The sequence below is a fragment of the Polypterus senegalus genome, chromosome 10 (genome assembly GCF_016835505.1).
Source record: "Polypterus senegalus isolate Bchr_013 chromosome 10, ASM1683550v1, whole genome shotgun sequence".
Classification (NCBI taxonomy): Eukaryota; Metazoa; Chordata; class Cladistia; order Polypteriformes; family Polypteridae; genus Polypterus; species Polypterus senegalus.
In genome coordinates this window covers 146,209,659-146,223,475 of record NC_053163.1, presented here as the reverse complement: position 1 = coordinate 146,223,475, position 13,817 = coordinate 146,209,659, and the positions used below count along the sequence as shown (strand labels likewise).

The 13,817-nt window shown below is 46.3% G+C and overlaps 1 protein-coding gene across 2 annotated transcripts in view; it reads left to right on the top strand.

The window, feature by feature from the left end:
- The first annotated feature begins 10,301 nt into the window (after window positions 1–10,301).
- Window positions 10,302–13,817, top strand: part of tpm4a (tropomyosin 4a) — a 62,169-nt gene continuing 58,653 nt past the window's right edge. Inside the window, exon 1 of one of the 2 annotated variants that reach the window (XM_039767000.1) lies at window positions 10,302–10,675. In XM_039767000.1, coding sequence (XP_039622934.1) covers window positions 10,562–10,675 — 114 coding nt within the window. In that variant the 5' untranslated portion in view covers window positions 10,302–10,561. The remainder of the gene's footprint in view (window positions 10,676–13,817) is intronic. The other variant, XM_039766999.1, reaches the window with a different exon arrangement.

Here is a 13,817-nt window from a genome sequence, read left to right as displayed (position 1 = left end):
AACATCTTGTTGAATCCATACCATGAAGAATCAAGGCTATTTTGAGACCCTACCTAGTACTAATATAGAGGTCCCAGGACTTTACCCAGTGAGTGTATATAACAGGTAAGTCAATCAATTTTCTGTGAAGAGCTGGCATCACATCCGAAGTTACTTCCTGCCTTTTGCCCACAGCTTGTGAGCTCTAACCCGCCTGAAAAACCCACTGACCCTTATCTGGATTAAGCAGTTTATTATGTTAAACTGATACTAGTGCACAACAATTGGGGTGTCTGGATAGCTGGCACTGATGTTAGACGCAGATCCCCAGTTCAGGCCTGATCTCCAAAGCTTGATGTGTACAGTTTTTATGTCCCCTCCAGGGTCTGCAAACGCTTCATCTGCTGTGGTTATAACATCACTTCAGTTCAAAGACTTGCTTTAAGTGTCTCGAAATGATTCTCATGTGTGCTTGTTTGAACCCTGCTTTGACCCAGCGTCCCGAGCACAGAGTCTCTGCCTTGTGCCGCCTGCTGAATGTCATACTGCTGGTCTGGAATGTTAAGAAACAAATTCTCTACTAATTATTACCAGTCTTTAAATATTAATGAGGGAGAGGGGGTGGTGACACTCGCTGTGATAAATGCTGCATCATCACAGCTCGAGGGACTGGAGTTTGCTTCTTGTGTTGAGTTTGCATGTTCTTCTTGTGTGTGTGGGTTTTCTCTGGGAACTCTACTTTCCACCTCTGTCCCAAAGACATTAGTGTTCAGTTAAGTGGTGACTGTATAATGACCCAATGTGAGTAATGATGTGCGTGTGTGTGTGCACGCGTGCATGTGTGTGTGTGTGTGACAGCCAGCTGGGAAATGGGCACAAGGCGGACACCAAGGACATAGAAGCCAAGAGATCATTGCACTGAATACAGCGATGTCCACAAACCTGACAACATGTCTTTGGGGACAAATATGGAGTCCCAAGAGGAGACCATTGCACAAATATGGGGAGAAAACTAAAAACAGTGACAATCAGGAACCTCAGTTGAGAATAACATAAGAGTCAAAGAGTTCTGATTAACACAAAAGAAATTCACACACACACTCTTTTAGTACAGCATGTGCACCAACACCAAAAAGAATACCAGACATTTTTGTTACAATGCCTGAGACATGATTCACCCTTTTAAGCAACTGGTTTGAAAAACAGATTATTGTTTTAAACAAAAAAAAATGTTTTTCAACATTTTTCACCACCTCACACTTATCTATCTATCTATCTATCTATCTATCTATCTATCTATCTATCTATCTATCTATCTATCTATCTATTATTTAGTACCTTTCATATCTATCTATCTATCTATTATTTAGTACCTTTCATATCTATCTATCTATCTATCTATTGTAAAAGAGTATTGTAAAGGCCCCGTATATTGTAGACAATCCACAATTCAATAAATCAAAATCTGGTCAAATATAAACAAAACAGTTCATATGAGCGACGCCATTCTGAGGCGTCGGCAGCCATTTTATAGGGGAGGAGCCGGAAGTGGAGGAATGCTGGGAAGGAACCGTGAGGGAGGATGGGACTGCTGACGTCAGGAAAGATGGCGGAGGAAGGGCGGAAGTAGACGTACTGCGGGAAGGCTTATGATGGTGGAGCGTCTCTTTTCCTGGAAGACATTAAAGGAGAAAGGTTAGTACCCGCCACTCCCTGCCGGCGAACGTCTTTCAAAGCGGTTTAAGGTCTGTCCGCGGTCTCCTACTCGCGCGTGCATGACACGACCCCCCCCTCAGCCCAAGACCACCAGGTCGGGCGGACCTAACCGAGAGGTCGTGGATGCGAGAGAGGGCATCGGCATTGGCCTGAAGGCCGCCGTGACGATAAGTAACCGTGAACTTATAGGGCTGCAAGTCCAGAAACCACCTGGTGACCCGCGGATTCGACTCTTTGTGTAGGGACATCCACTGAAGTGCAGCGTGATCCGTCACTAGAGTGAATTCGCGACCCAACAGGTAGTACCGGAGATAAGTTACCGCCCACTTAATGGCCAGGGCTTCCCTCTCCACTGCCGCATACCTGGTCTCTTGGTCCAGCAGTTTCCGGCTTAGGTACATCACGTGGGTGTTCGACATCATCGACGCTTTGGCTCAACACGGCACCCAGGCCTGTGTCCGAAGCGTCGGTCTGGAGAATAAAAGGCAGCCCAAAATCAAGGGTCCTTAGTACAGGTGCCGATGTTAGGGCCTTTTTAAGGTCACTGAATGTGTGTTCCACCTTGTCGTTCCATACCACATGTAGGGGAGCGCCCTTCTTTGTTAAATTAGTCAAGGGTGCTGCCCTCTCGGAGAAACGGGGTACGAACCGGGGGTAATACCCCTCTAGCCACAAGAAAGCCTGCACCTGTCTCTTGGTATTCGGATGGGGCCATTCCAGGATGTTTTTGATTTTGGAACATTGGGGTCTTACCTGTCCTCATCCCACAAGGTAGCCTAAATACTTGGCCTCCTTTAAGCCAAAGAAACACTTACAGGGGTTGATGCGGAGGCCGGCTTTAGCCAGTGTCGCAAGGACAGCAGAGACCTGCAATAGATGCTCTTCCCAGGTGCTGGAATAGATGACGACGTCATCCAGGTAGGCGGTACTATAGGACTGGTGGGGCTTCAGCACTCTATCCACCAGACGTTGATAGGTCGCTGGGGCCCCGTGCAGCCCAAATGGGAGGACCTTGTATTGCCAATGTCCACTAGGGGTGCTAAAGGCCGTTTTTTCTTTTGCAGATGCTGTTAAAGGAATTTGCCAATACCCTTTTGTCATGTCAAGGGTAGTCAAGTATCGAGCCGTACCCAGCCGCTCAATAGGTCGTCGATGTGGGGCATCGGGTAGGCGTCGAGTTTGGAGACCTGGTTCAGACGTCTAAAGTCATTGCAGAACCTCCAGGAGACGTCCGGCTTGGAAACGAGGACGATTGGACTGGACTAAGGGCTATGGCTTTCCTCAATAATGTCCATATCCAACATTCGTTGCACCTCCAGTTGCACTTAGGCGCGTTTTGCCTCCGGGAGTCTATAGGGCCTCTCCCGGACGATTACTCCGGGGTCCGTGACTATATCGTGCGCAATCAGCGAGGTCCGGCCCGGTGACTCGCTCACTACTTCGGGATGGCGTGGATAGCCTGGGTTATCTCGCCGCTGTAAGGTGTCAGCTCGTCACCGAGGTTAAGGGCAGGCGATGCTAGCGAATAGGGATAGGGATCTACGAGTGTCGGGAGACTCCTCCCTGTCCTTCCAAGGTTTTAACAAATTGACATGGTAGATCCTCTCGCTCGGTTGACGATTAGGTTGTTTAACTAAATAGTCGACGAGCCCCTTTCTTTCCTTAACCTCGTATGGCCCCTGCCAGTGAGCTAGCAACTTGGAGTGAGAGGTAGGAACGAGCACCATCACTCGATCCCCCGGGCGGAACTCCCAGAGGACGGAGTTGCCGTTGTAACACCGGGCCTGCACTGCCTGCTCACGAGTCATGTGGTCCTTTAGGAGTGGCCTGATTTTAGCGAGCCTGTCGCGCAGTTGCGCCACATACTCCAATATATTGGAGGAGGGAAGGGCCTCAGCCTCCCAGCCCTCTTTTAGTATGTCTGGGGCACCTCCCGGTAGGCAAAAAGCACGAGCGGTAGGAGCTGGTCCCAGTTCCTGCCATCGGCGCTGACTACCTTGCGGAGCATCTGTTTAAGCGTCTGGTTAAAGCGCTCCACCAACCCGTCTGTTTGGGGGTGGTAGACAGACGTCTTCAGGTGCTTTATTCGCAGTAATCTGGCAACCTCCCTGAACATATCTGAGGTAAAGGGAGTACCTTGGTCCATGAGGACTTCTTTGGGGATACCCACTCTAGAAAATAAGTTGACTAATTTTCGTGCGATATTCTTGGTATTAGCGGAGCGCAGGGGAACCACCTCTGGGTATTGGGTCGCGTAATCCACCATGACCAATATGTATTTATGGCCACGGTTAGAGGGTTCCAGGGGTCCTACTAAATCCACCCCTATTCTGTTAAACGGGATTTCTATCAGGGGTATTGGGACGAGAGGAGCGCGGTCCCTCCTAGGAATCTGGCAAATCTGACATTCCGGACAGGATTGACAGAAGCGGCGGACCTCCTCGTTGATCCCGGGCCAGTAAAAGTGGAGCTTGATTCTCTCCAATGTTTTTTCGGCCCCGGGGTGGGCGCCTAGGAGGTGAGCGTGAGCTAGTTTACATACCTCCCGCCGGAAAGTACGCGGCACTAGCAGCAATTTCCGCACCTCACCCTCGTGGGTTGCCACCAGATACAACAGATCATTCTCCAGCACAAAGAAGGGCTTGCGTGGCATGGAACCGTCAGCTTGTGAGCTGCCTGGAAGAACAATTGCATTCCGGGCAAACCACAGGGAATCGTCATTCCACTGCTCCCTTTTAAATAAGGCAGGCATGGACCGAAATTGATGGTCCAAATTGCTCAGGGGGTCTTGTGAGCGGGTTGGCGGAAGTGTTCCCTGGCTTGTCCCTTCCCCGGTGGATACTTCCGGGTCAGGGTCCGTCGCCTGAGAAACGTCCCCCGATGGGTCTGCATCACTAGGGCCTGCCCCAGAGCACGGCGTGGAGACCGTAGGAGGGGTGCCTCGCCCCCTCATCACTTGACCTAGTGAGGCCCCGGGAGCAGTGTTCGTCTTACCGCGTTTTCTGTGCGACCAGTCTTGTCCTAAAATTACTGGATAGAGGGTTCCACGTGATGTAACAGCGGGCGGAATGGTAAGACTTGGTCTCTCCATGCACACAAGTGACTTGCATATGCTGCGTAAGCCACTGTCGCGGTAATACATAATAGCGAGCAACAATGGTAATGTAGTCAAATAAAGCCACCACCGAGTGCCCGTTCAATAACACCACTCCCGTGTTTGGACTTGCCAGTGGGTGCGACGGAGTACAGTACCTTTCCGCGGTGGCCCAGGTGCAGTCCATCGGGACAGGTCAGCAGTAGATGGCTGGTCTCGCCACACTTGTAACAGCGCGGGGAGGCCGGGTTTTCTTTGGGCCTTTACGGTGCTTCCGCAGCGCGTCGAGAGAGCTCGGGGGTGGCCGCCTGTCCCTGTCGGTTCCCACGAACGTGCCTTTCCGACCCCCCGGCTTGGTAGACCGCGAGCTAACGCTCCAGGACTTCCAGGAGGCCTGGCATATCCTTATAGGGGTGGCGCTGGACCTGCTGGGCGAGGGAGCTTGGCAAGGCGTTCACCAGGCCCTCACAGGCCACCTGCTCCACGACCTTCCGGGCTTGGGGACCTTCGGGCCGTAACCAGCATCCCATCTTCCCCCAGAAGTCGAAGGCCTGTGCACGGGCCAGCTTCTCCGGGTCAAACTGTCAGCTCCGCCATTTGGTCGCCTGCTGGCCCGGCGTGATGCCTTAGCATGCCAGGATCTCCTGCTTTAGGAAGTCGTAACCCGCGGCCTCCTCCTCGCGGAGGTCGTAATAAGCCCGCTGCGCGTGTCCCTTCAGGTAGGGCGCCAGAATGGACGCCCACTCGGACCGCTGCCACTCGTTCCGGGTGGCTGTCTGTTCGAATATGCCCAGGTAAGATTCGATGTCATCCGCTTCTGTCATTGGTACCAGAGGCAGGGGCGTTGGATGAGGCGGATTGGGTCTTACGTTTCGAGCTTCTGCCAACCTGGCCTTCGTTTCCTCTAACTCGCGGGTGGTAGCGGCTTGCGCTTGCTGCAGGGCCAGGATCTAGGCGTTCATTCCCTACAGCACTGTGTTGAGGTCTTGTCCTTCAGTCATCTCTCTTGGACTGGTATCCTGCCGACTACGCCACTGTAAAAGATGTAACAACAAACAGCATAAAGGTTTGGGGATAAAGGTTTGTGGTTTTCCGGCCCCCTGTATATTGTATCTATCTATCTATCTATCTATCTATCTATCTATCTATCTATCTATCTATCTATCTATCTATCTATCTATCTATCTATCTATCTATCTATCATATAGCACCTTTCATATCTATCTATCTATCTATCTATCTATCTATCTATCTATCTATCTATCTATCTATTATTTAGCACCTTTCATATCTATCTATCTATCTATCTATCTATCTATCTATCTATTATTTAGCACCTTTCATATCTATCTATCTATCTATCTATCTATCTATCTATCTATCTATCTATCTATCTATCTATCTATCTATCTATCTACAGTATCTAATATAGTGTCTTTCACGTCTATTTATTGTAAAATGACACAAAAAACACAGGTAAATTGTTGGGGTACCACCTTGGTAACCCCATATAATTTGACAGATTTTGTGTAAATTAACACGTAATTAGCTGTACAGATTGTAATAAAGGTGCTATACAGGCACTGACCCAACACAGACTGACAATGGAGGCATGTATAAAAGTAAGTGAACTTTTATTTTTCTTCACCTGTGGAGCACGTCTTCCCCGTGTCCCACAAGTACAGCACAGTCCCAAAAGCACCACTCCTCTCGGCAAGTGTTGTCCTCCTTCTCCCGATGCAGGCTCCTAGAGTGGTAGCTGTTGGCCCCTTTTATAGTTCACCCGGAAGTGCTTCAGGTGCTTGATCACCTGTCTCCAATTGCACCTCCTGGTGTGGCTGAACTACGACCCAGATGGGCCTAGGAACCTCTGCAGCGCCTCCTGGTCGCCACCCCAGATCCCAACAGGGCTAGGAGAACTCCATCTCCCATGGAGCCTTGTGGGTATCTGAGGCACCAAGGTCCCCTGGGGAGGCTGCCACCAAGGGGTCTGGGGGGATTACTGTGTAGCCCATGTTTGCTCCCCTGGCACATACTCAGAAAGGGGCGTCCCAGCCAGGCATGGGCTCCGGCCATCCGTCACAAGATGTCTTTACAGACACAAGTCCAAACAGAACTGAAATATGTAACTGGATTTGCAGGTTATGAAAGAAGATGGAAGGAAGAGGCAGGTTCAGGAGGATGAACACCGGAGATGAGGTCAGTGATGGAAGGGCCATCAATCACCAGGGGCCTTGTGTATAAACGATGCGTACGCACAAAAATGTTGCGTATGAACATTTCCACATTTAAATCACGATGTATAAAACCTAAACTTGGCATAAAGCCACGCACATTTCCACGGTAGCTCCAACCCTGTCGTACACAAGTTCTTCACTCGGTTTTGTGGACTGGTGGCACCCAGCATCAAAGCAGTGCTTCTGTTCCTGTGTGGTTACCCTTTCTTTTATCAATCCACATCCCTGACACGGCTTTATAAATACACTGAAACTAACCGCATATTGTTTATTAGTGTAATGCATCTGATTGTAATTAACCAGTAACAATATAATGGTCCACAGAATGGTCGAACTGTTCTAAATACCATAACTGCTTTAGCGTTGTTACTCTCACTTCTCCTTCTTCTTCTTCTTCTTCTTCTTCTTCTTCTTTCAGCTGCTCCCGTTAGGAGTTGCCACAGCGGATCATCTTTTTCCATATTTCTCTCACTGCACCACTCGGAGTATTCATATCACTGCATCTGAGTGGGGAATCACAGACCTACACCAGCTGATTGGAAAGAAAATTATCAGGTATAGAGCATCAAGCACATGCTGTCTATTGAACTGCTCTCAAACGGCAAACGCTTCAGAGCCTTTCCTGTACAGACCTCGTGGTTCAGAAACAGTTTCATCCCAAAAGCTCTAAACGCACTCAATCAGTCCATCAAGTGCTTCTTGTAGAACTTTTTGTACTTATGAGTACAATCACCTCACTGTAAACTTGCACTACAGCTATAATATTGCACAACCTGAGCCACTTTATAAAGAGCGTATTTACATATGATGACTATATAATTTTTAAGATGAAATGCAGCAAAATATGTTTATTATATTATACAGATAAAACTTGAACTTCATTTAAATAATCTGTATTGTTAATAAATAAACATGTGAGGACACGGTGTTGCAGCGCTAGCGAGGAGCTGGTGCCTCATTCACAGATTGTTCCTACCTTGCGCTGTATTCTTGATGGGCTGGAGCGACACTGGAAGGATAGATGGATAAAATAAATTAACACGTACTACGAAGATATTTCGATGTTCCTTAAAAGTTTTGAAAAATCGTCATTCTAAGCTTACAGATGGCATAACATCTATTACAGAGCTGATTGTATGGCGATTGGGTATTTGGAGAAAGAAAAGGAAGGACAGGAATTGGAGGTTAGTACATTTGAAAGAGACAGTACTGCTGCAGTAAATTATTTAATTGAAGGTAGCACACGGCACAGCAAGCATCTTCCCTGAGGCAGGAACAATCACTGAGCCACCGTGTTCCCATGTTTAATAACATGCTTTAACTCCTACCATCATGAAAATGATATCACGTATACATCTCAGTATTTTAATACTGTAATATCACAAATGTAATGGATTCTGTGTCCAGTCAGAGGAAGAGAAAGCCCATTTAAGAAGCACATAGTGATTCACACACATAGAGCACATAGAAGAACAAATACAAAACAAAGCATTTAACGTGTTACTTTAGTTACGATGGGATTTGAGAAACTAGTAAATTAAATGATTTTAAGATGACATTTATGATGTTCTACTTTAATGACAAAGTAAACTACATGATTTAAGAGGAAATTTCGAGATTGAAGTTGATATTTCATACTTTTTTCCCACTGTGTGCCTTTTTTAAATCTCTGTACCATAATAAGCTTTCATAGGACACACAGACGGTGGGCTACGACTCGCCTTTTCACGGCGACTTTGATATCTGACAGGTTCTTTTTTATTTTGGCACTGTGCGACTTTGTGAACTTGAGCTTTCGAGTTTCTCCAACACGCTATGTCATTCGATCAACTTCCTTTTCTTCTTCATACTACTGTTTAAACCAACAAATAGTACGTTTTTCTTTACCTCCACTTGGTACTTGCTGAAATTCTTCTATTTACCCCCATGCTTTTGCCATTGCCTTTTCACAGAATGCTGAACTTACGGGCTATTTATATTGATTTGCATATTCAAAGAGGCATAATTCTGGGAGGAGTTTGGGGAGTGGCAGCAGGCACGTGCACGTGCGTTAATTTTCATGCTGACTGGGATTTATGTAGTGGAAGAACGAGAAAGTTGACGAACACACAGATTTATGCATCTGGATTTTTTTGTGCGTATGAAGATTTCCGCTTTTGTCCATACGCTATGTTTTAGTGTGGATTCTACGCATGGCGTTATGCACGAGGCCCCTGGTCTATCTAAAATTATATAGTAACTTTCATATCTATCTATTATAAAGAGCCTTTCATATCTATCTATTATAAAAAGCCTTTCATATCTATCTATCTATCTATCTATCTATCTATCTATCTATCTATCTATCTATCTATTATAAAAAGCCTTTCATATCTATCTATCTATCTATCTATCTATCTATCTATCTATCTATCTATCTATCTATCTATCTATCCATCTAAAAACCCAGATTTGTTTAAGCAGTTAAAGGTGGTTTGAAGCTGATTAATACCCATGGACCCTGGCCATATCTATCCATTATTTCATTGTTAATCTGATTTCACTCTATGTGGATTTTCCACTTTGCCCACTTGAATTGTCTTCTCCACGATTTCCTTCTACATCACATAGATGTCCGGTGGTCTATTCTCAAGTGACGTGGAGGGTGTTTGAGTGGTTTGTGCATTACACTGGTGTCCAGTTCAACGCTGAATTCTTCTTTGCACCCATAAAATACAATAACACAGCTTCAGCAAGCACACCAATGGATTGTTTCCTTTTCCTTTTTCCCTTTTGCCCTCCACATTACCTTGAAAATGCTTTTTGCTGCGTTCCATTGGCTTTTTTTTCTGCACAATCTGAGTGCTAACAGATGACTATGCTTGTTAGACGGGACCCCTTATTTGAAAAGGGAAACCTGAATAAATATCCTTCTTTCCCTTGGACGGTGCCCCTTTTGTATCCACCAGGGCTTCAGCCACAAATACCGTACAAAATGACTGCCATGCCTGCCAGGTTCTCCAAATGTGCCCTTGATGGATTCTCACACATCAAGAAGCAAAGTGCACTGCCAGACCCCCAGACTGACACACACACACACACTCACCCTGCAAGTTGAGTGCTTTATCTTCTGACAGAGGGTTAAAAATGGAAACAAGATTCTTTTTTTTTCTTTTTTTTTTTTTGTGGTTGCCTTGAAGAAAAACGCAACGATCCAAATAAGGAGATTGGCTGCGGGCAGCAGGGAATCCAGTCCAAGCCATTCCTTAGAAAGGCTTTAAATGAAAGATGTAGGGGGGCCACCAGGGACCTGGGCCGTCTCCAAAACCTCCAGTCAGGTTTAGTAGGAGGTTAAAGCTATTTGAAGCTGCCTCGGGTCTCAGACTTCGTTCGCCCTCCCTCCCTCTCTCACTCTCTCGCTCAGCGTCTGCTCTCGTCCTTCCTGACCGTTGCCTCCTTGGGCTGACCAGTTGGAGCATCTTGACTTGAGAAGCCACCTCATTTTTTTTGTTTCCTTATTTTCTCTGGGAGCTCTACCTGCCACCAACCACCAGCCATGGAAGCCATCAAGAAGAAGATGCAGATGCTCAAGCTGGACAAGGAGAACGCCATCGACCGGGCTGAGCAGGCCGAGTCTGACAAGAAGGCTGCAGAGGACAAGTGCAAGCAGGTGAGTCTGGCCAGGCTGAAGCAGAGAGCCGGGGGTCAGGGCACTAAAAGATGAGGAGTGAGGTAGGGCTTAAGAGTGGCATACAAGTTAAGGTGAGGTGGTATGTAATTTTTATTAAGGTCCATTCATCCCTTCATTATGTTAGGGCAACATTAGACACATGGCAAGACCCAGTCTAAAATGGGATGGCAGCTTATTACAGGGCACCCTAATGAAACCAATGCATTATAATCAGTTCAATTAACATGCCCCATCTGGGGTTGGTTGTTAATTTGTGCCCAATGATACCAGGATGGGTACCAGCTAAGCAGGTTGGAAAAAGGAATGAGGTGTCCTTCAAATTCTTCAACTGATCAAATTTTATGTTATGTACCAAGCCTGAATGGGATGCCACCTTATTGCAGGTCATACTTATGCATAATGTAAAGTCATCAAATAACACACCCGTACATTCACAGGTGCCCCATCTGGAGCTGGTTCTTGCCTTTAAAGCTTTAAGATTGTGGATTAACTTTACTGTTATGTGGTCCCTTTGTATGGCAAAAAGCAGCCCTGGATGGGATGCCACCTCATGCACAATGTAAGGTCGTCAAATAGACTGGAAATAAAGAAGGAGCCATCCACATATTCATCAATCATTCAACTTTTATTGTGTGTTGTCCCTTTCTACGGCAGGACCCAACACTGGATGGGATGCCACAATGTAGAGTTGTCAAATAACCTGGCATGCATACATCCATGGGTGTCCAATTTGGGGTTATGCCCAGTGCTGTTAAATGGGATACCGGTTTATTGCAGGGCAATGCATTATGATCAGTTAACTTATTGCTAATTTATGCCCAGTGATGCCAGGATGGGTACCAGCTCCAGTGATCCTGATCTAGCTAAGCAGTTTGGAAAAAGGAAAGAGGTGTCCCTCAAATTCGTCAATTGATCAAATTTTATGTTATGTACCAATCCTGACTGGGATGCCACCTTATTGCAGGTCATACTAATGCATAATGTAAGGTTGTCAAATAACTTTTCATACGTACATTCACCGGTGCCCCATCTGGAGTTGGTTCCTGCCTTGTGCTCAGTGGTATCTGGATGATGAGCTCCATCCTCTTTGTAACCCTGAGCTAGCTAGTTAAGCAGGTTGAAATAATGAAGGAGGCATCCATCGTTTCATGAATCCATCAACTTTACTGTTATGTAGTCCCTTGGCATGGCAGAAATCAGCCCTTGATGGGATGCCACCTTATGCACAATGCAGGGTCATCAAATTGACTGGAAATGAAGGAGGTGCCCCTCTATTCGTTAATCAGCCAACCTTTATTCAGTGCTGTGCCTTGCTACAGCAGGAACCAACGCTGGATGGGATGCCACCTTATGCACAATGTAGGGTCGTCAGATAACTTGAAAATGGAAGAGACATCTATCTATTCATCAATCATGTAACGTTTGTTTAATGTACTCCCTTTCTATGGCAGTAACCAATGCTGGATGGGATTGCCACAATATAGGGTTGTCAAATAACCTAGCATGAATACATCCATGGGTGCCCCATCTGGAGATGGTTTATCCCTTGTGCCCACAGCAGTCTGGATGAGCGCCATCCTCTCTGTGACCCTGAGCTAGTTACATAGGTTGTAACGTTGAAGGAAGCGTCCATCTAATTATCAATCAGTCAACTTTTATGCAGTGTAGTCCCTTTCTACGTCAGGAACCAACGCCGGATGGGATGCCACCTCAAGCACAATATAGGGACATTAAATAGCTTGAAAACGAAGGAGGCATCCATCTTTTTATCAATGCAGTCCCTTTCTATGGCAGGAACCAAAACTAAATGGGATGCCATTTTATGCAAAACATAGGGTCATCAAATAAACTTGCATGTACATATCCATGGGTGTCCCATCTGGGGTTGGTTCCTGCCTTGTGGCCAGCGCTGTCAGGATGAGCGCCATCCTCTCTGTAACCCTGAGCTAATTAAGTAGGGTGGGAAAAATGAAGGAGGTGTAAATCTTTCATCTCTCAATCGATCAACTTTTATTTCACTCAGCATGGGATGCCACCTTATTGTAGGGCACACCAATGTGCAGTGGACCAACGTAGGGTGGTCAATCAATCGCACATGCATGCATGGTGCCCCATCTACAGCTGGTTGCCCTATAATGCCTAAATCTGCAAGTTGGGCACCTGGGCCCTGTGAACGGGAGCTGGTTTAAACAATTTGGAGGCAAACATCTATTCATCAATCAATCGTGTTTTATTTTATATTGTGCCCTTGTACAAAGAAAGTGCCATCCCAGTGTAAAGATCCATATATTTCTTGCAGTTGGAGCTTAGGCAGCTTAAGTGACTTGCTCGGGGTCAACCTGAGCAGAATTTTGGTTTACAGTTCAGTCCCTTAGTTACTCCAAGACTTTGCCCGCATGTACTGTATCCATCCATTTTTCAAGTCAGAGTTGTGGGGATCCAGCACTGTGCCCAACCATCACCATCTCATTATGGACCAGTTTAAAATAACCAGTTAACATAACCTGCTGAGATGTGGGAAGGAGTATCTGGAGATAAAAAACACATGGACAGAGGAAAGAAAGGTAAACACCATATAGAAATACACAATAAAAGGTCTAAAACATGGAAGTACACCTTATGAGAAGGACCCGAGTGTGGCTGGACTGATCACTATACACATCTAGACCGGGTATGGACGCCATTAAGGAGGCTAATGGGATGTGAGGCTATGCAGCCCCCTGGACGTTTGGAGTACAAGTCAAGGGAAGCTATACTTAAGTTATAAAACACACTAATGAGGCCTCACCTGGAGTCCTGTGTACAGGTTTGGTCTCCGTATTACAAAAAAGACGTATCAGTGCTGGAGAAAGTCAAGAGGAGAGCGACTAGGCTGATTAATAGGGGGTATGAGTTATGAAGAGAGACTGAAGGAGTTGAATCTTTTCAGTTTAAGCAAGCGGCGATTAAAAAGTGACATGATGGAAGCTGTTAAAATTATGAAAGGAACTAGTCCAGTGGAACCCATCTGTTACCTTCAAATGAGTTCACGAGAACACACAGTCACAGCTGAAAACGTGTTAAGGGCAGATTTCGTACAAATGTCAGAACGTTTTCCACCACACAGAGAAGCAGAGACGCA